The 22,330-nt window shown below is 52.8% G+C and overlaps 1 protein-coding gene and 1 long non-coding RNA gene across 3 annotated transcripts in view; one reads left to right on the forward strand and one right to left on the reverse strand.

Annotated features, from left to right (window-relative positions):
• The window catches only part of LOC132388450 (NACHT, LRR and PYD domains-containing protein 3-like), a 40,278-nt gene continuing 17,948 nt past the window's right edge, over positions 1-22,330 (reverse strand). The window contains exons 5-7 of one of the 2 annotated variants that reach the window (XM_059960798.1): positions 20,216-21,953; positions 12,625-12,711; positions 1-7,616 (exon numbers count right to left, since the gene is read on the reverse strand). In XM_059960798.1, coding sequence (XP_059816781.1) covers positions 7,445-7,616; positions 12,625-12,711; positions 20,216-21,953 — 1,997 coding nt within the window. In that variant the 3' untranslated portion in view covers positions 1-7,444. Of the gene's footprint in view, positions 7,617-8,366; positions 8,557-12,624; positions 12,712-20,215; positions 21,954-22,330 lie in introns of those variants that run through there. The other variant, XM_059960797.1, reaches the window with a different exon arrangement.
• LOC132388451 (uncharacterized) overlaps positions 3,749-22,330 on the forward strand; it is a 27,758-nt gene continuing 9,176 nt past the window's right edge. Inside the window, exons 1-2 of the long non-coding RNA XR_009510237.1 lie at positions 3,749-3,869; positions 8,802-8,944. This is a non-coding gene — a long non-coding RNA (uncharacterized LOC132388451). The remainder of the gene's footprint in view (positions 3,870-8,801; positions 8,945-22,330) is intronic.

Here is a 22,330-nt window from a genome sequence, read left to right on the forward strand (position 1 = left end):
TCAGATATATACATTAGTTTATTCAACGACAAAATTATTGGACTTAAAACATATGTACAACACCCAAGACAATATAAAACACAAATTAAAATGCTGTTATTACAATCAATAACACACTCTGTCCCGGGATTGTATCCATGGGCACCGCATCTTCCTCCGCCATAGATGCTGTGCGTGACAGTGGCCATTGTAAGTCAGTGTCTCACTCCATCCCTGGCGGCCACATCAACCAAGGATTCGCCCATTTTAAATCAGCGCGACCCTCCCTCTCTTGCGCTCACTTCTACCAAAGCCGTCACTCCCTCCCCAGCGGCCATTTCAAGTGAAGCGTCGGACATCCCATCTCTCCCGGAAGTTCCGGGAGTCTTCCGCATATTGATAGCAGCTCCCTGAGGCCCGCGAATTATATACAATCTCCCGCAAATCGATTTTTTGAGAGGGGGAGGGAGAGGGAGGGAGCGCTCCATGGCAGAGTATTTAAAAAAAAAAGAAAATACAAAACGTACTTCACCCCAGACTACACTGAAGTGTTCCCCTGCCTAATAGGGGTCAGGAATAATGACAATGTGGCTTGCTGCACTGTTTGCAACAGTGACTTCTCTATTGCCCATGGGGGATTAAATCACTGTTGAGGTGAGTTTAACGGGTGTCATTCGTTCATTCGCATAGCTAACGCTATTTAAACTAGCTGGCTGGCCGCTAAGGAGCTACTCTCTTGCAGACATCCCACCTCTCCCGGGAGTCTCCCGTAAATTGATGGTGTCTGCTTCCTTGAAATGCGACTTTGCAGGGTGGAATTCATTGAGTGATGGAATGGTGCAGACGGAGCTTCACTGTGTGTTTGGCATTGCAAGTGTGTGATGGGACAGTGTGGAGGGAGATTCACTCTGTGTCTGACCCCGGGAGTGTGTGATGGGACGGTGTGGAGGGAGATTCACTCTGTGTCTGACCCCGGGAGAGTGTGATGGGACGGTGCAGAGGAAGATTAACTCTGTGTCTGACCCCGGGAGTGTGTGATTGGACGGTGTGGAGGGAGATTCACTCTGTGTCTGACCCCGGGAGAGTGTGATGGGACGGTGTGGAGGGAGATTCGCTCTGTGTCTGAGCCTGGGAGTGTGTGAAGGGACGGTGCAGAGGAAGATTCACTCTGTGTCTGACCCCGGGAGTGTGTGATTTGACGGTGTGGAGGGAGATTCACTCTGTGTCTGTCCCCGGGAGTGTGTGATGGGACGGTGTGGAGGGAGATTCACTCTGTGTCTGACCCCGGGAGTGTGTGATTTGACGGTGTGGAGGGAGATTCACTCTGTGTCTGAACCCGGGAGTGTGTGATGGGACGGTGTGGAGGGAGATTCACTCTGTGTCTGACCCCGGGAGCGTGTGATGGGACGGTGTGGAGGGAGATTCACTCTGTGTCTGACCCCGGGAGTGTGTGATGGGACGGTGTGGAGGGAGATTCACTCTGTGTCTGACCCCAGGAGTGTGTGATGTGACCGTGCGGAGGCAGATTCACTCTGTGTCTGACCCCGGGAGTGTGTGATGTGACCGTGCGGAGGGAGATTCACTCTGTGTCTGACCCCGGGAGTGTGTGATGTGACCTTGCGGAGGGAGATTCACTCTGTGTCTGACCCCGGGAGTGTGTGATGGGACGGTGTGGAGGGAGATTCACTCTGTGTCTGACCCCGGGAGTGTGTGATGTGACCGTGCGGAGGGAGATTCACTCTGTGTCTGACCCCGGGAGTGTGTGATGGGACGGTGTGGAGGGAGATTCACTCTGTGTCTGACCCCAGGAGTGTGTGATGTGACCGTGCGGAGGCAGATTCACTCTGTGTCTGACCCCGGGAGTGTGTGATGTGACCGTGCGGAGGGAGATTCACTCTGTGTCTGACCCCGGGAGTGTGTGATGTGACCTTGCGGAGGGAGATTCACTCTGTGTCTGACCCCGGGAGTGTGTGATGGGACGGTGTGGAGGGAGATTCACTCTGTGTCTGACCCCGGGAGTGTGTGATGTGACCGTGCGGAGGGAGATTCACTCTGTGTCTGACCCCGGGAGTGTGTGATGTGACCGTGCGGAGGGAGATTCACTCTGTGTCTGACCCCGGGAGTGTGTGATGGGACGGTGAGGAGGGAGATTCACTCTGTGTCTGACCCCGGGAGTGTGTGATCGGACGGTGTGGAGGGAGATTCACTCTGTTTCTGACCCCGGGAGTTTGTGTTGGGCCGGTGAGGAGGGAGATTCACTCTGTGTCTGACCCCGGGAGTGTGTGATGGGATGGTGTGGAGGGAGATTCACTCTGTGTCTGACCCCGGGAGTGTGTGATGGGACGGTGTGGAGAGAGATTCACTCTGTGTCTGACCCTGGGAGTGTGTGATGGGCCGGTGTGGAGAGAGATTCACTCTGTGTCTGACCCCGGGAGTGTGTGATTGGACGGTGTGGTGGGAGATTCACTCTGTGTCTAACCCCGGGAGTGTGTGATGTGACCGTGCGGAGGGAGATTCACTCTGTGTCTGACCCCGGGAGAGTGTGATGGGACGGTGCGGAGGGGGATTCACTCTGTGTCTGACCCCGGGAGTGTGTGATGGGACGGTGCGGAGGGGGATTCACTCTGTGTCTGACCCCGGGAGTGTGTGATGGGACGGAGTGGGGGGAGATTCACTCTGTGTCTGACCCCGGGACTGTGTGATGGGACGGTGTGGAGGGAGATTCAGTCTGTGTCTGACCCCGGGACTGTGTGATGGGACGGTGTGGAGGGAGATTCACTCTGTGTCTGACCCCGGGACTGTGTGATGGGACGGTGTGGAGGGAGATTCAGTCTGTGTCTGACCCCGGGACTGTGTGATGGGACGGTGTGGAGGGAGATTCAGTCTGTGTCTGACCCCGGGACTGTGTGATGGGACGGTGTGGAGGGAGATTCACTCTGTGTCTGACCCCGGGAGTGTGTGATGGGACGGTGTGGAGGGGGATTCACTCTGTGTCTGACCCCGGGAGTGTGTGATGGGACGGTGTGGAGGGAGATTCACTCTGTGTCTGAACCCGGGAGTGTGTGATGGGACGGTGTGGAGGGAGATTCACTCTGTGTCTGACCCCGGGAGTGTGTGATGGACGGTGCGAAGGGAGATTCACTCTGTGTCTGACCCCGGGATTGTGTGATGGGACGGTGTGGAGGGAGATTCACTCTGTGTCTGACCCCGGGAGTGTGTGATGGGACGGTGTGGAGGGAGATTCACTCTGTGTCTGACCCCGGGAGTGTGTGATGTGACCGTGTGGAGGACAATTCTCTCTGTGGCTGGTCCCGGGTGTGAGTAAATTTACAAATGTAAATGAAACAATGTGTGAGCTGCTGACGTGCGGGAATAAATAAGCTGCTCCCGACTCACTCACAGTCACACACAATTAACTGACCGGCGACAAGGAGTGACCGGTTGAATAATCAGTCCCGTTTCTCACCGTCACTCTGAACCGGGGAACCGATGATTATAAAATCACACTTCAGGGCCGTGTCCGGGATCGCTGCAGATCCAGGGTCACTGCCGGGGGATTTGTCCATTTAACATCATTATATCGGCCAGGCTGCCGAATGCACCGTCCTCAGCAAAGGGGGCAAAAGGATTCTCTCCCGGGACCATCCCCCCCACCCCGGGACACCGGTGTCCCAGACTGAGCCCCGGACCCCGGGCTCTTCCTGTCCGGGTAATTCCCCGGGGTGCCACGTGGGGAGACTCCAACACGCACTTCCGGCGGAAGCTGCCCCGCCGGACAGCAGGCGGAAACACGTCACTGCGGGACCGCTGCGAGCGACGCACACAGCGCGAGGCCCGAGCCGGTTCCGTTAAAACCGTTGAAAGTTGAACCAGGCGCGCGGCCGTTAAAGGTAAGGGCGGGAGTTAAAGGGGAGGGCGGGGAGTCGGCCAAATGTCCCCATCCCGCGGGCGGGGATGTTCACACATTCAGATCCACCATCAGTCCGGGTCTGGGTTCCAGGTAAGATCAAGGTTAAAGGCCAAATGTCCACAGATCCACCATCAGTCCGGGTCTGGGTTCCTGTAGAGATCTCAGTTCCTTCATCCCGGTCTCACTGAACCGATTCACCACATTCAGATGTTCAGATCCACCATCAGTCCGGGTCTGGGTTCCTGTAGAGATCTCAGTTCCTTCATCCCGGTCTCACTGAACCGATTCACCACATTCAGATGTTCACAGATCCACCATCAGTCCGGGTCTGGGTTCCTGTAGAGATCTCAGTTCCTTCATCCCGGTCTCACTGAACCGATTCACCACATTCAGATGTTCACAGATCCACCATCAGTCCGGGTCTGGGTTCCTGTAGAGATCTCAGTTCCTTCATCCCGGTCTCACTGAACCGATTCTCCACATTCAGATGTTCACAGATCCACCATCAGTCCGGGTCTGAGTTCCTGCAGAGATCTCAGTTCCTTCATCCCGGTCTCACTGAACCGATTCCCCACATTCAGATGTTCACAGATCCACTCTCAGTCCGGGTCTGGGTTCCTGTAGAGATCTCAGTTCCTTCATCCCGGTCTCACTGAACAGATTCACCACATTCAGATGTTCACAGATCCACTCTCAGTCCGGGTCTGGGTTCCTGTAGAGATCTCAGTTCCTTCATCCCGGTCTCACTGAACCGATTCCCCACATTCAGATGTTCACAGATCCACCATCAGTCCGGGTCTGGGTTCCTGTAGAGATCTCAGTTCCTTCATCCCGGTCTCACTGAACCGATTCACCACATTCAGATGTTCACAGATCCCCTCTCAGTCCGGGTCTGGGTTCCTGTAGAGATCCCAGTTCCTTCATCCCGGTCTCACTGAACCGATTCACCACATTCAGATGTTCACAGACCCACCATCAGTCCGGGTCTGGGTTCCTGTAGAGATCTCAGTTCCTTCATCCCGGTCTCACTGAACCGATTCACCACATTCAGATGTTCACAGATCCACTCTCAATCCGGGTCTGGGTTCCTGTAGAGATCTCAGTTCCTTCATCCCGGTCTCACTGAACCGATTCCCCACATTCAGATGTTCACAGATCCACTCTCAGTCCGGGTCTGGGTTCCTGTAGAGATCTCAGTTCCTTCATCCCGGTCTCACTGAACCGATTCACCACATTCAGATGTTCACAGATCCACCATCAGTCCGGGTCTGGGTTCCTGCAGAGATCTCAGTTCCTTCCTCCCGGTCTCACTGAACCGATTCACCACATTCAGATGTTCACAGATCCACCATCAGTCCGGGTCTGGGTTCCTGTAGAGATCTCAGTTCCTTCATCCCGGTCTCACTGAACCGATTCCCCACATTCAGATGTTCACAGATCCACCATCAGTCCGGGTCTGGGTTCCTGTAGAGATCTCAGTTCCTTCATCCCGGTCTCACTGAACCGATTCACCACATTCAGATGTTCACAGATCCACCATCAGTCCGGGTCTGACTCCCTGTAGAGATCTCAGTTCCTTCATCCCGGTCTCACTGAACCGATTCCCCACATTCAGATGTTCACAGATCCACCATCAGTCCGGGTCTGGGTTCCTGTAGAGATCTCAGTTCCTTCATCCCGGTCTCACTGAACCGATTCCCCACATTCAGATGTTCACAGATCCACCATCAGTCCGGGTCTGGGTTCCTGTAGAGATCTCAGTTCCTTCATCCCGGTCTCACTGAACCGATTCACCACATTCAGATGTTCACAGATCCACCATCAGTCCGGGTCTGACTCCCTGTAGAGATCTCAGTTCCTTCATCCTGGTCTCACTGAACCGATTCACCACATTCAGATGTTCAGATCCACCATCAGTCCGGGTCTGGGTTCCTGTAGAGATCTCAGTTCCTTCATCCCGGTCTCACTGAACCGATTCCCCACATTCAGATGTTCAGATCCACTCTCAGTCCGGGTCTGGGTTCCTGTAGAGATCTCAGTTCCTTCATCCCGGTCTCACTGAACCGATTCCCCACATTCAGATGTTCACAGATCCACCATCAGTCCGGGTCTGACTCCCTGTAGAGATCTCAGTTCCTTCATCCCGGTCTCACTGAACCGATTCCCCACATTCAGATGTTCACAGATCCACTCTCAGTCCGGGTCTGGGTTCCTGTAGAGATCTCAGTTCCTTCATCCCGGTCTCACTGAACCGATTCCCCACATTCAGATGTTCACAGATCCACCATCAGTCCGGGTCTGGGTTCCTGTAGAGATCTCAGTTCCTTCTCCCCGGTCTCACTGAACCGATTCCCCACATTCAGATGTTCACAGATCCACCATCAGTCCGGGTCTGGGTTCCTGTAGAGATCTCAGTTCCTTCATCCCGGTCTCACTGAACCGATTCCCCACATTCAGATGTTCACAGATCCACTCTCAGTCCGGGTCTGGGTTCCTGTAGAGATCTCAGTTCCTTCTCCCCGGTCTCACTGAACCGATTCACCACATTCAGATGTTCACAGATCCACTCTCAGTCCGGGTCTGGGTTCCTGTAGAGATCTCAGTTCCTTCATCCCGGTCTCACTGATCCGATTCACCACATTCAGATGTTCACAGATCCACCATCAGTCCGTGTCTGGGTTCCTGTAGAGATCTCAGTTCCTTCATCCCGGTCTCACTGAACCGATTCACCACATTCAGATGTTCACAGATCCACCATCAGTCCGGGTCTGGGTTCCTGTAGAGATCTCAGTTCCTTCATCCCGGTCTCACTGAACCGATTCCCCACATTCAGATGTTCACAGATCCACCATCAGTCCGGGTCTGGGTTCCTGTAGAGATCTCAGTTCCTTCATCCCGGTCTCACTGAACCGATTCACCACATTCAGATGTTCACAGATCCACCATCAGTCCGGGTCTGGGTTCCTGTAGAGATCTCAGTTCCTTCATCCCGGTCTCACTGAACCGATTCCCCACATTCAGATGTTCACAGATCCACCATCAGTCCGGGTCTGGGTCCCTGTGGAGATCTCAGTTCCTTCATCCCGGTCTCACTGAACCGATTCCCCACATTCAGATGTTCACAGATCCACCATCAGTCCGGGTCTGGGTTCCTGTAGAGATCTCAGTTCCTTCATCCCGGTCTCACTGAACCGATTCCCCACATTCAGATGTTCACAGATCCACCATCAGTCCGGGTCTGGGTTCCTGTAGAGATCTCAGTTCCTTCATCCCGGTCTCACTGAACCGATTCCCCACATTCAGATGTTCACAGATCCACCATCAGTCCGGGTCTGACTCCCCACAGAGATCTCAGTTCCTTCATCCCGGTCCCACTGAACCGATTCCCCCCCAGCCTGAAACAGATGGGAGAATAAAGATGAAATAAACAGATCACACAACAGTGTCAGTAACAGGGGACCGGGGTTAATGTTTCAACAACACTCACAGACAAATATCACCAGAAAACCCGCGGATCCGCTGATATTTTATCACATTGAACATTAACACAAACACTCACACGATCAGCTCCAGACTCTGGAGGGTCAGGATGAGGCGGCGGAGAGCGGGGATAGATCGGTTTGTCAGAGAGTTGTATCCCAGGTTCAGATCCGTCAGTGATGTGTTTGTACTGAGAGCGGAGACGAGATCCTCGGCACCAGAATCTGTGAGACCGACATGGCTCAGCCTGGAGATGAGAGAGAGTGAGGGTGAAGGACACAGAGAGACAGGAGACGGTACAAATCCCCAGTGTTTATCAGTAACACAATTACTGATCACATTAATGTTCAGTGTCAGACACCCAGTGACTGTAAACACAATCTCCCTCAGTCTGGAGATGAGAGAGAGTGAGGGTGAAGGACACAGAGAGACAGGAGACGGTACAAATCCCCAGTGTTTATCAGTAACACAATTACTGATCACATTAATGTTCAGTGTCAGACACCCAGTGACTGTAAACACGATCTCCCACAGTCTGGTACTTACTCCAGTTTCTGTATTTTACACTCCGGGTTCCTCAGAGCCGCAGACACCAGTTTCACTCCTGAATCCCCCAGTTTATTATCACTCAGGTCCAGCTCCGTCAGTGATGGGTTTGTACTGAGAGCGGAGACGAGATCCTCGGCACCAGAACCTGTGAGACCGACATCGTACAGCCTGGAGATGAGAGAGAGTGAGGGTGAAGGACACAGAGAGACAGGAGACGGTACAAATCCCCAGTGTTTATCAGTAACACAATTACTGATCACATTAATGTTCAGTGTCAGACACCCAGTGACTGTAAACACAATCTCCCACAGCCTGGAGATGAGAGAGAGTGAGGGTGAAGGACACAGAGAGACAGGAGACGGTACAAATCCCCAGTGTTTATCAGTAACACAATTACTGATCACATTAATGTTCAGTGTCAGACACCCAGTGACTGTAAACACAATCTCCCACAGTCTGGTACTTACTCCAGTTTCTGTATTTTACACTCTGGGTTCCTCAGAGCCGCAGACACCAGTTTCACTCCTGAATCTCCCAGTTCATTACGACTCAGGCTCAGCCCCGTCAGTGATGGGTTTGTACTGAGAGCGGAGACGAGATCCTCGGCACCAGAATCTGTGAGACCGACATCCCCCAGCCTGGAGATGAGAGAGAGTGAGGGTGAAGGACACAGAGAGACAGGAAACTGTACAAATCCCCAGTGTTTATCAGTAACACAATTACTGATCACATTAATGTTCAGTGTCAGACACCCAGTGACTGTAAACACAATCTCCCTCAGCCTGGAGATGAGAGAGAGTGAGGGTGAAGGACACAGAGAGACGGGAGACGGTACAAATCCCCAGTGTTTATCAGTAACACAATTACTGATTTTTTTCTTCAGCACGACTGGGCAGGTCGGCCAGTGAGAACAGCGAGAAGAGTTTAAAAGGAAGACAGATTTACAGAGCGAGCGTCAGAGGAGCGGGAGACAGAGTAGGAAGGCTTTGGCTCAACGGGGCTTCGGCGATGAAGGGTCGAGGCGAGGTAGGTTATCTGTTTACAATACAGACAGAGAGTATGTGTGTGAGGCTGGGTTTCTGTGCTCGGTGTCAGATGTGGGAGATCCTGGAGACCCCCAGCCTCCCGGACGGCAACATCTGCACCCGGTGTGTCGAGCTGCAGCTCCTCAGGGACCGAGTTAGGGAACTGGAGATGCAGCTCGATGACCTTCGTCTGGTCAGGGAGAGCGAGGAGGTGATAGAGAGGAGTTACAGGCAGGTGGTCACACCGGGGCCACGGGAGACCGAGGAACTGGGTCACAGTCAGGAGAGGGAAGGGCAAGAAGCAGGTACTAGTGAATACCCCAGTGGCTGTTCCCCTTGACAATAAGTACTCCGGTTCGAGTACTGCTGGAGAGGGAGCAACAACAGCTGCACCTCTGGCACCGTCTGGCCCTGTGGCTCAGGAGGGTGGGGAAAGGAAGAGGAAGGCAGCAGAGATAGGGGACTATAGTTAGGGGGTCAGACAGACGATTCTGTGGACGCAGTAAAGAAACTCGGATGGTAGTTTGCCTCCCAGTTTCCAGGGCCAGGATGTTCCTGATCACGTCCAAGATATCCTGCAGTGGGAGGGAGAACAACTGGAGGTCGTGGTACATATTGGTACCGGTGACATTGGTAGGAAAATGGAAGAGGTCCTGAAAACAGACTACAGGGAGTTAGGAAGTAATTTGAGAAGCAGGACCTCAAAGGTAGTGATCTCGGAATTACTGCCTGTCCCACGTGACAGTGAGAATAAGATTAGGATGAGGTGGAGGATAAACGCGTGGCCGAGGGATTGGAGCAGGAGGCAGGGATTCAGATTTGTGGATCATTGGGACCTCTTTTGGAGCAGGTGTGACCTGCACAGAAAGGATGGGTTGCACTTGAATCCCGTATATTAATATACGGACAGCAAGGTTTGCTAAGGCTGCTGGGGAGAGTATAAACTGGAATTGCTGGGGGGAGGGAACCAAATTGATGTGACGGAGGAGAGGAAGGTTGGCTCACAAATAGAGAGAATTTGGAGACAGTGTGAAAGGGAGGATACGCAGGTGATAGAGAAGGGAGACACTCAGACCGATGGTTTGAGATGTGTCTATTTTAATGCAAGGAGTATGATGAATAAAATAAATGATTGTCTGTGTCTGAGTGAGTCTCTGTGGGTGGAAGTTAGGAACAGGAAGGGGTCAATAACTCTACTGGGTGTATTGTATAGACCACCCAACAGTAACAGGGACATCGAGGAGCAGATAGGGAGACCGATTCTGGAAAGGAGTAACAATAACAGAGTTGCTGAAGTGGGAGATTTTAATTTCCCAACTATTGATTAGCATCTCCCTAGAGTGAGGGGTGCCGATGGGGTGGAGTTTGTGAAGTGTGTTCAGGAAGGTTTCTTGAAGCAATATGTACATAAGCCTACAAGAGGAGAGGCTGTACTTGATCTGGTTTTGGGAAACGAACCTGGTCAGGTGTCAGATCTCTCAGTGGGACAGCATTTTGGAGATAGTGATCGCAATTCTATCTCTTTTACCATAGCATCTTGGAGGAAGGGGGATGGGGAAGAGAGATCCCACAGGAGGAAGGGGATGGGGAAGAGAGATCCCACAGGAGGAAGGGGGATGGGGAAGAGAGATCCCACCGGAGGAAGGGGGACGGGGGGGAGAGATCCCACAGGAGGAAGGGGGACGGGGAAGAGAGATCCCACAGGAGGAAGGGGGACGGGGGGGAGAGATCCCACAGGAGGAAGGGGGACGGGGAGGAGAGATCCCACAGCAGGAAGGGGGACGGGGAGGAGAGATCCCACAGGAGGAAGGGGAACGGGGAGGGGATCCCACAGGAGGAAGGGGGACGGGGAGGGGAGATCCCACAGGAGGAAGGGGGACGGGGAGGAGAGATCCCACAGGAGGAAGGGGGACGGGGATGAGACACCTCACAGGAGGAAGGGGGACGGGGAGGGGAGATCCCACAGGAGGAAGGGTGACGGGGAGGGGAGATCCCACAGGAGGGTGACGGGGAGGGGAGATCCCACAGGCGGGTGACGGGGAGGGGAGATCCCACAGGAGGAAGGGGGACGGGGGAGGGGAGATCCTACAGGAGGAAGGGGGTCGGGGAGGAGAGACCCCACAGGAGGAAGGGGGACGGGGAGGAGAGATCCCTCAGGAGGAAGGGGGACGGGGAGGAGAGACCCCACTGGAGGAAGGGGGATGGGGAGGAGAGATCCCACAGGAGGAAGGGGATGGGGAAGAGAGATCCCACAGCAGGAAGGGGGACGGGGGGGAGGAGACCCCACAGGAGGAAGGGGGACGGGGAGGAGAGGTCCCACAGTAGGAAGGGGGACGGGGAGGAGAGATCCCTCAGGAGGAAGGGGGACGGGGAGGAGAGATCCCACAGCAGCAAGGGGGACGGGGAGGAGAGAACCCACAGGAGGAAGGGGAACGGGGAGGAGATCCCACAGGAGGAAGGGGGACGGGGAGGGGAGATCCCACAGGAGGAAGGGGGACGGGGAGGAGAGATCCCACAGGAGGAAGGGGGACGGGGAGGAGATATCCCTCAGGAGGAAGGGGGACGGGGAGGAGAGACCCCACAGGAGGAAGGGGGACGGGGAGGAGAGACCCCACAGGAGGAAGGGGGACGGGGAGGAGAGATCCCTCAGGAGGAAGGGGGACGGGGAGGAGAGACCCCACGGGAGGAAGGGGGACGGGGAGGAGAGACCCCACAGGAGGAATGGGGATGGGGAAGAGAGATCCCACAGCAGGAAGTGTGATGCGGAAGAGAGATCCCACAGGAGGAAGGGGGATGGTGAAGAGAGATCCCACAGGAGGAACGGGGACGGGGAGGAGAGATCCCAAAGGAGGAAGGGGGGTGGGGAAGAGAGATCCTACTTTTGGAAGGGGGATGGGGAGGAGAGATCCCTCAGGTGGAAGGGTGATGGGGAAGAGAGATCCCACAGGAGGAATGGGGATGGGGAGGAGAGATCGCACAGGAGGAAGGGGGACGGGGAGGAGAGATCCCACAGGAGGAAGGGGGATGGGGAAGAGAGATCCCACAGGAGGAAGGGGATTGGGAAGAGAGATCCCACAGGAGGAAGGGGGATGGGGAGGAGAGATCCCACAGGAGGAAGGGGGATGTGGAAGAGAGATCCCACAGGAGGAAGGGGGATGTGGAAGAAAGATCCCACAGGTAGAAGAGGAATGGGGTAGCAATCACTACAGGAAGGATGTGGAAACCATAGACAGGGTGCAGAGGAGATTTACAAGGATGTTGCCTGGATTGGGGAGCATGCCTTATGAGAACAGGTTGAGTGAACTCGGCCTTTTCTCTTGGAGTGACGGAGGATGAGAGGTGATTTGTTAGAGGTGTACAAGATAATGAGAGGCATTGATCGTGTAGATAGTCGGTCTTTTCCCCAGGGCTGAAATGGCTAGCACGAGAGGGCATAGTTTTAAGAATGGGCTGCTGGAGGCGAAAACTTTAAACTACAGGATGGTTACATGGAGCTTAGAAATATAGAGCACTATGGGTAAAACCGAGGTAATTCTAAGGTAGAAACATGTTCAGCACAGCTTTGTGGGCCGAAGGGCCTGTATTGTCCTGTATGTTTTCTATGTGTCTACTGATCACATTCATTCTCATTGTCAGACACCCAGTGACTGTAATCACAATCTCCCACAGTCTGGTACTTACCACAGTATCTGTATTTTACACTCCGGATTCCTCAGAGCCGCAGACACCAGTTTCACTCCTGAATCTCCCAGGTCATTCCGCCCAAGTCTAAACGCAAACAGACAGTTTGATAAACAAAGTGATTCAAACCGTGGGTCTGGGGGAATTTCTGTCACTCGGATATTTCAGGAAACATTAAACTGTCCAGTGAATCACTGATCGGAGTTCCCATCACTGTCAATGTCCCTCACTGCCCAGCTCCAGGGTACTTACCGAATGTCGGTAATTTCGTCTGTCGGTGTGACCCTCTAAACCCCACATATACTGTCCCATTCCCCAATGGAGAGAAAAGTGTTTCTGACCGAAATGCAGAAATGTCAATGGGACACAGCGAAATAGACCCACCCAAGCTAAAGGGATGGGGAAGAGAGATCCCACAGGAGGTAGGGGGTTGGGGAAGAGAGATCCCACAGGAGGAAGGGGGATGGGGAAGAGAGATCCCACAGGAGGAAGGGGGATGGGGAAGAGAGATCCCACAGCAGGAAGGGGGATGGGGAAGAGAGATCCCACAGGAGGAAGGGGGATGGGGAAGAGAGATCCCACAGGAGGAAGGGGGATGGGGAAGAGAGATCCCACAGGAGGAAGGGGGATTGGGAAGAGAGATCCCACAGGAGGAAGTGGGATAGGGAAGAGAGATCCCACAGGAGGAAGTGAGATGGGGAAGAGAGATCCCACAGGAGGAAGGGAGATGGGGAAGAGAGATCCCACAGCAGGAAGGGGGATGGGAGAGAGAGATCCCACAGGAGGAAGGGGGATAGGGAAGAGAGATCCCACAGGAGGAAGGGGATGGGGAAGAGAGATCCCACAGCAGGAAGGGGGATGGGAGAGAGAGATACCACCAGAGGAAGGGGGATGGGGATGAGAGATCCCACAGGGTGAAAGTGGATGGGGGAGAGAAATCCCACAGAAGGAAGGGGAATGGGGAAGAGAGATCAAATAGGATGATGGGGCATGGGGAAGAGAGATGAGACAGGAGGAAGTGGGTGGGGAAGTGAGATCAAACAGGAGGTTGGGGGATGAGTAGGGGAGATCCCATTGGAGGAAGGGGGATGCTGAGGAGAGATCCAATAGTTGGAAGGAAGGGGGAGTGGGAACAGAGAGCCCAGAGGATGAAAGGGGGATGGGAAAGCGAGATCTCACAGGAGGATTGCTACCTGTGCCACGTGCTGGTGAGGCTAGAAATAGGAAGATAATGCAGCTAAATACATGGCTGAGGGGATGATGCATGAGGGACCGGTTCATGTTTCTGGACAATTGGGCTTTCTTCCAGGGGAGGTGGGACCAGTTCGAATTGGACAGTTTGCACCTGAACTGGAGGGGACTAACATCCTTGTCGGTAGGTTAGCAAGTTCTGCTCCGGGGGTTTTAAACAAGGTTGCAGGGGGAGGGGAACCAGAGTGTTAGAGCAGATAGTGAGGTGGTGGAGGATAAGGGTCATGCGAGGACTGCTTGTATAGACTGATATCAATGGTTTGTATGTGATAGAAATGTTCTCAGGTGCATCTATTTCAATGCAAGGAGTATTGCAGGTAAGGCAGATGAGTTTAGATCGTGGATTGGCACGATGATATCGACATTATTGCTATTAGTAAGACTTGGTTTGCAGGAGGGGCAGGACTGGCAGCTTCATGTTCCGTGTTTCCATTGTTTCAGATGTGATAGGGGGTAGGGATGAAAGGGGGCGGAGTGGCATTACCAGTCAGGGAGAATATCACAGCTGTGTGTAGACCGGAGAGCCTGGAGGGTTCGTCTACAGAGGCCATATGGGTGGAGCTGAGGAACGGGAAAGATGTGAGCACACTAATAGGGTTGTATTATAGACCGCCCAGTAGTCAGAGAGAATTCGAGGAGCAAATCTGTAGAGAGGTAGCTCACCAATGTAAGAAACAGAAAGTCGTAATTGTAGGGGATTTTAACTTTCCACATATTGACGGGGACTCCCACTCTGAGAAAGGGTTAGATGGCGTGGAGTTTGTCAAATGTGTCAGGAAAGTTTTCTAAATCAATATATTGAGGTATCAACGAGAGAGGGTGCAGTACCTGATCTCCTATTAAGTAACCAGACAGGTCAGGTGACAGAAGTATGTGTCGGTGAACATTTTGGGTCCAGTGACCATAATGTCATTAGTTTTATGATAATTATGGATAAGGATAGGACTGGTCCGCCAGTTAAGGTTCTGAATTGGAGAAGGGCCAATTTTGTGGAAATGAGAGAGGATCTGGGAAGAGTGGATTGGGATGTTGTTTTCTGGCAAGGATGTGTTCAGTAAGTGGAATGCCTTCAAGGGTGAAATTTTGAGAGTGCAGAGTTTGCATGTTCCTGCCAGGATTAAAGGCAAAGTTAACAGGCAGAGGGAACCTTGGTTTTCAAGGGATATTGGCGATCTGCTTAAGTAGGTGTTTAGCAGCTATAGGAAACAAGGAACAAATGAGGTACTTGAAGAGTATAGAAAATGTAAGCAAATACTAAAGAAGGAAATCAGGAAGGCAAAAAGAAGACATGAGGTTGCTTTGGCAGATAATGTGAAGGTAAACCCGAAGGGTTTCTACAAGTATATTAAGAGTAAAAGGATAGTAAAGGACAAAATTGGTCCCCTAGAAGATCAGAGTGGTCGTCTCTGTGTGGAGCCTCACAAGATGGGGGAGATCTTAAACAGTTTTTTTGCGTCAGTGTTTACTCAGGAAACTGGCATAGCGGATATGGAATTAAGGGAAACAAACAGTAGTGTCATGGAACATATAGAGATTAAAGAGGAGAAGCTGCTTGCTGCCTTACAGTGAATAAAGGTAGATAAATCCCCCGGGCCTGACATGATATTTTCTCGGACCTTGAGAGAGACTATTGTAGAAATTGCTGGGGCTCTGGCAGAAATATTTAAAATATCCTCAGCCAGCGGTGCGGTGCCGGAGGATTGGAGGGTAGTTCATGTTGTTCCGTTGTTTGAAAAAGGCTCCAAAAGTACACCAGGTAATTACAGGCCAGTGAGCCTGACATCAGTAGCAGGTAAATTATTGGAAGGTGTTCTGAGAGATCGGATATACAAGGATTTGGACAGACAAGGGCTGATTAAAGATAGTCAGCATGGCTTTGTGTGTGGTAGACCATGTTTAATGAATCCTGTAGTGTTTTTCGAGGATGTTACCAAGAATGCATATGAAGGAAAGGCTGTGGATGTTGTCTACATGGACTTTTGTAAGGCCGTTGACAAGGTCCCACATAAAAGGTTAGTTCAGAAGGTTCAGACACTAGGTATCCATGGAGAGGTTGTAAACTGGATTCGAATTGGCTGTGTGGGAGAAGACAGAGAGTGGTAGTGGATGATTGCTTCTCAGACTGGAGGCCTGTGACTAGTGGTGTGCCCCAGGGATCTGTGCTGGGACCATTGTTGTTTGTTGTCTGTATCAATGATCTAGATGATGATGTGATAAATTGGATCAGCAGGTTTGCGGATGACACTAAGATGTAGGCATTGTGGACAGCGAGGAAGGCTTTCAAAGCTTGCAGAGGGATCTGGACCAACTGGAAGAATGGGCCAGAAAATGGCAGATGGAATTTAATGCAGACAAGTGTGAGGTGTTCCATTTTGGAAGGACAAATCAAGGTCCGACATACACGATAAACAGTAGGGCACTGAAGAGAGCGGAGGAACAGAGGGATCCGGGGGTTCCGATACATAATTCCCTGAAAGTGGCTTCACAGGTAGACAGGGTTGTAAAGAAGGCTTTTGGCATCCTGGCATTCATAAATCAAAGTACTGAGTATAGGAGTTGGAATATTATGGTGAGGTTGTATAAGACATTGGTGAGGCCAAATTTGGAGTATTGTGTGCAGTTCTGATCACCTAACTATAGGAAGGATATCAGTAAGTTTGAAAAAGTGCAGAGAAGATTTACTAGGATGTTGCCAGGTCTTCAGGAGTTGAGTTACAGGGAAAGATTGAACAGGTTAGGACTTTATTCCTTGAAGTGCAGAAGAATGAGGGGAGATTTGATAGAGGTTTACAATATTATGAGGGTATAGACGGGGTAAATGCGAATAGGCTCTTTCCACATAGATTAGGAGAGATAAATATGAGAAGACATGGCTTCAGCGTGAAAGGGGAAAGGTTTAGGGGGAGCATTAGGAGGAACTTCTTCACTCAGAGGGTGGTGAGAGTGTGGAACGAGCTGCCATCTGATGAGGAAAATATGGACTCACTCTTAAGCTTTATGAACAAATTGGATAGATACATGGATGGGAGAGGACTGGAGGGTTATGGACTGGGTGCAGGTCAATGGGACTAGCGGAATAAGGTTTTGGTACAGACTTGAAGGACTGAATGGCTTGTTTTCTGTGCTGTAGTGTTCTATGATTTTATGATTCTATGGGGAGGAGAGTTCTCACAAGCAAAAGGGGAATGGGGATGGGGAAGCGAGATCCCACAGGAGGAAGGGGGATGGGGAAGCGAGATCCCACAGGAGGAAGGGGGATGGGGAAGCGAGATCCCACAGGAGGAAGGGGGACGGGGAGGAGAGATCCCACAGGAGGAAGGGGGACGGGGAAGAGAGATCCCACAGGAGGAAGGGGGACTGGGTGGGGAGATCCCACAGGAGGAAGGGGGATGGGGAAGAGAGATCCCACAGGAGGAAGGGGGATGGGGAAGAGAGATCCCACCGGAGGAAGGGGGACGGGGGGGAGAGATCCCACAGGAGGAAGGGGGACGGGGAAGAGAGATCCCACAGGAGGAAGGGGGATGGGGAAGCGAGATCCCACAGGAGGAAGGGGGACGGGGAGGAGAGATCCCACAGGAGGAAGGGGGACGGGGAAGAGAGATCCCACAGGAGGAAGGGGGACTGGGTGGGGAGATCCCACAGGAGGAAGGGGGATGGGGAAGAGAGATCCCACAGGAGGAAGGGGGATGGGGAAGAGAGATCCCACCGGAGGAAGGGGGACGGGGGGGAGAGATCCCACAGGAGGAAGGGGGACGGGGAAGAGAGATCCCACAGGAGGAAGGGGGACTGGGTGGGGAGATCCCACAGGAGGAAGGGGGATGGGGAAGAGAGATCCCACAGGAGGAAGGGGGACGGGGAGGAGAGATCCCACAGGAGGAAGGGGGACGGGGAAGAGAGATCCCACAGGAGGAAGGGGGATGGGGAAGAGAGATCCCACAGGAGGAAGGGGGATGGGGAGGAGAGATCCCACAGGAGGAAGGGGGATGGGGAAGAGATCCCACAGGAGGTCGGGGGATGGGGAAGCGAGATCCCACAGGAGGAAGGGGGACGGGGAAGAGAGATCCCACAGGAGGAAGGGGGATGGGGAAGAGAGATCCCACAGGAGGAAGGGGGACGGGGAGGAGAGATCCCACAGGAGGAAGGGGGACGGGGAAGAGAGATCCCACAGGAGGAAGGGGGATGGGGAAGAGAGATCCCACAGGAGGAAGGGGGATGGGGAGGAGAGATCCCACAGGAGGAAGGGGGATGGGGAAGAGATCCCACAGGAGGTCGGGGGATGGGGAAGCGAGATCCCACAGGAGGAAGGGGGATGGGGAAGAGAGATCCCACAGGAGGAAGGGGGATGGGGAAGCGAGATCCCACAGGAGGAAGGGGATGGGGAAGAGAGATCCCACAGGAGGAAGGGGATGGGGAAGAGAGATCCCACAGGAGGAAGGGGGATGGGGAAGAGAGATCCCACAGGAGGAAGGGGATGGGGAAGGGAGATCCCACAGCTGGCATGGGAGTGTGGAAGAGAGATCCCACAGGAGGAAGGGGATGGGGAAGAGAGATCCCACAGGAGGAAGAGGCATGGGGAAGAGAGATCCCACAGGAGGAAGGGGGATGGGGAGGAGATCCCACAGGAGGAAGGGGGATGGGGAAGAGATCCCACAGGTCGAGGGATGGGGAAGCGAGATCCCACAGGAGGAAGGGGGATGGGGAAGAGAGATCCCACAGGAGGAAGGGGGATGGGGAAGCGAGATCCCACAGGAGGAAGGGGATGGGGAAGAGAGATCCCACAGGAGGAAGGGGGATGGGGAGGAGATCCCACAGGAGGAAGGGGGATGGGGAAGAGATCCCACAGGTCGAGGGATGGGGAAGCGAGATCCCACAGGAGGAAGGGGGATGGGGAAGAGAGATCCCACAGGAGGAAGGGGGATGGGGAAGCGAGATCCCACAGGAGGAAGGGGATGGGGAAGAGAGATCCCACAGGAGGAAGGGGATGGGGAAGAGAGATCCCACAGGAGGAAGGGGGATGGGGAAGAGAGATCCCACAGGAGGAAGGGGATGGGGAAGGGAGGTCCCACAGCTGGCATGGGAGTGTGGAAGAGAGATCCCACAGGAGGAAGGGGATGGGGAAGAGAGATCCCACAGGAGGAAGAGGCATGGGGAAGAGAGATCCCACAGGAGGAAGAGGGATATAGACAGAAAATAAACAGGATGAAGGGGGAAGGGGTTAAGAGATCGGCCAGGAGGAAGAGGGATGTGGAACAGAGTTCCCACAGGAGGATGTGGGATTGGGAAGAGAAATCTCACAGGAGGAAGGGGGTCGGGGAAGAGAAATTCCACAGGACAATGGGGCATGCCAAAGAGAGATCCGACAGGAAGAAGTCGATGGGGGAGAGAGATCCCACAAGAGGAAAGGGTATGGGGAAGAGTTCCAACAGCAGGAAGGGATAGGGAAGAGAGATCCCACAGGAGGAAGGGGGATGGGGAGGAGAGATCCCACAAAAGGAGGGGGGACGGGGAAGAGAGATCTCACAGGAGCAAGGGGGATGGGGAAGAGAGATCCCACAGGAGGAAGGGGGATGGGGAGGAGAGATCCCACAAAAGGAAGGGGGACGGGGAAGAGAGATCTCACAGGAAGGGTGGTGGGGTGTGTGGACAAGACATCCCACAGGAGGATGAGGAAAGAGTAATAGAGAGTCCACGGGAGGAATGGGGATGGGGGCGAGATTCCAAAGAATGGAAGGGAGATTGGGATGAGAAGTCCCACAGGAGGATTTCAAGGGTAAACGATAATCCTACAAGACGAGAGGACGCAGACATTTTTTGTACGTGTGTGTTGGGTCTGAACAGAGGCCCAGAGGAGATGCGCCCTCGCTCTTTGCATATCTGGAAGTGAGCAAAGTCACACACGGGGAAGGGCAGTGGGAGGACAATCTCACAATGGTATTTCTTTCCTTCTCACTGGGACAGTCTGCTGACGGTCTCTTGTCCCTCACCGCGAAGGGGGTGTGAATCTCTGACCCACCTGCTGCAGTCAGTGTCGGTCTGGGTGTCAGTCACAGTGAGAAGGAACATTGTTAATGGACGTGTCACAGACAGCGAGAAACACGGCCATTCCTGTGATTTACTACCATTAAACCAATGGCCGTTGTTCACTGATCTGATGAAGTCTCCATCCCTTCACAAGGATCCACAGAACCCTCCCGTCCTTGGGGAATTACTGACCGATCCCATGGGCATTTGTCACAATTCTTCACAATCTAATTTACTACAAATTTACCAAAATTCCTTTCCATTGAAACAACACAATGGAACAGTTTCACAGATCAGAGTGAGAGATAAATCAAGTTACCTCAACTCCTGGCACTTGTGCAGCCCGGGTCCCAGCCGCTGTATTCCCTCATACTGAATGTGGCAGTTCTCCAGGTCGAGGTGTTTTATTGTATCACAGAGTCCGATGACATGAGACAGGACCGCGCAGTCAATTGGGGTCAGTGTCATTCCACTGAATGAAAGTGTTTCCACAGATCCCAGAGCGGCCTGAGCCAGTCCACGATTCTGAGACTCAAACAGGTAGTGCAATGTGTTCAGGAGGCTCCTTTTACCAGCTTCACTCCTTGTGTTTCCACTCTGGCGTTTAACCTCCTCCTTCACCCAGTCAATCACCCGGCAGGTTGTTTCATGAGGAAATGGACCCAGGAACTCCTCCAGGCCCCGAGCTGCCATTGGGTTGGAGAGACCAGCAACAAAACGGAGAAATACCTCAAACCGCCCATCCTTCACACAGTGGGCTTCAGTGAGGAGTTTCGTAATATCTCTGCCATCTGGGATCAGGAATTGTGCGACTGCAGCTACAAACTCTTGGATGGTGAGGTGTGGGAATGTGTACACCACGCTCCGGGCAGAATCCTCTCTCTCCAAAAGCTCCATCAGGAACCCGGACAGGAACTGGGAAGGCTGCAGTTTGTAGTTGATCAAATCTCCATCTGTAAACACAATCTTCCTCTCGGACACTCCTCTGAAGGCCATCTGACCAACCCTGAGTAACACATCACGGGGGTTCTCAATCTCACGGCCGTGGTTTTTCAGGATGTTGTAAATATAGTAGGAGTACAGGTGGGTGATGGTCTTGGGAACTCGCTGCGGGTCCCTGACTCTTTGTGTGAAGAAGGGGCCCAGTGCCAGGGCGAGGATCCAGCAGTAGGAGGGGTTGTAGCTCATGGTGTACAGGATCTCGTTCTCCTTCACGTGTTTGAAAACAGCTTCCGCCACCGTCTGATCTTCAAAATGTCTGATGAAATATTCCTTCCGTTCCTCACCTGAAAATCCCAGGATTTCAGCTTCGGTACCGATCTCAGCCTTTTCCAATAAATGTAACGCAGTGGGACGGGTGGTCACCAGCACTGAACACCCTGGGAGCAGCTTGCCCTGGATTAAACTGTACACAATGTCAGACACCTTGCACTTGAAATCTGGATCTGTGCATGTGGACCGAGTTTCCGTGTCTCTCCGACGGTCAGAAAAATTAATTTGGTCATTGAATTCATCCAAACCATCAAATATAAACAGCGATCCCTCTGGGTTCTTCCAGACCTCTCTCAGGATATTCCCAAAGTAAGGATACTGATCCAGAATCAGTTCCTTCAGGTTTATTCTACAGTTAATGGAGTTTAAATCGCGGAATTTGAAACTGAAGACAAACTGGAACTGTTGGTATATTTTCCCCGTGGCCCAGTCGTAAACAATCTTTTGTACCATTGTTGTTTTCCCGATCCCCGGGACTCCGGCCACTGCTGCCGAACTCCCAGATTTGGAGTTAGTTTGGGAAAACCTGCTCTGGAACAACTGATCCATCTGGAGTTTCTCCAGCTCTCCGCAGAGATGTTTTTCTCTCCACTCCTCGTGGTCTCTGCCTCTTGCCAGCAGCTCATGCTCCACCAGTCTCCGATCTCGAACAGTAGAAATGACCGTGAGCTCAGCGTATCGATCAACCAGCTGGAAAACCTTCACCTTCTCCCTCATCAGGATCGTGTTCACTCTCAGTGTTTCAGTTTTTGCCCGCAGAGTCTCCTTGTGTTTCTGTTGAACATCTTCCATGGGAACAGACAGTGGACAAACTGTTAGATGCCTCAGCTCAGAACTCAGTATTTAAGCACACCAGAGTTAGCTCAGAGCTGTTGCATTGATGGATTCATCAATGGTTGTTCGTACAGTAAAGTAAATTTGATTAACAGACCGCTGACTGGACGGAGAGGCCTGTTCCAGATAAACACCAGATCATCACATTTTCACATTAACTGTGCTGTGAAGGTGAGTATTTCCCTGGTAGTTTACTGACCCCCAACTGTTCCGTACTGGACAACATCTCACTACTGCCACAGATATCATTGCTCCTAAGGAAGTATCTTTTAATCCCTTGTGTTGATGTGGCGTATGGAGATAGAGAAGAAGGTGGTGGGCATTCTGT

The sequence above is a fragment of the Hypanus sabinus genome, unplaced genomic scaffold, assembly GCF_030144855.1.
Source record: "Hypanus sabinus isolate sHypSab1 unplaced genomic scaffold, sHypSab1.hap1 scaffold_326, whole genome shotgun sequence".
NCBI lineage: Eukaryota > Metazoa > Chordata > Chondrichthyes > Myliobatiformes > Dasyatidae > Hypanus > Hypanus sabinus.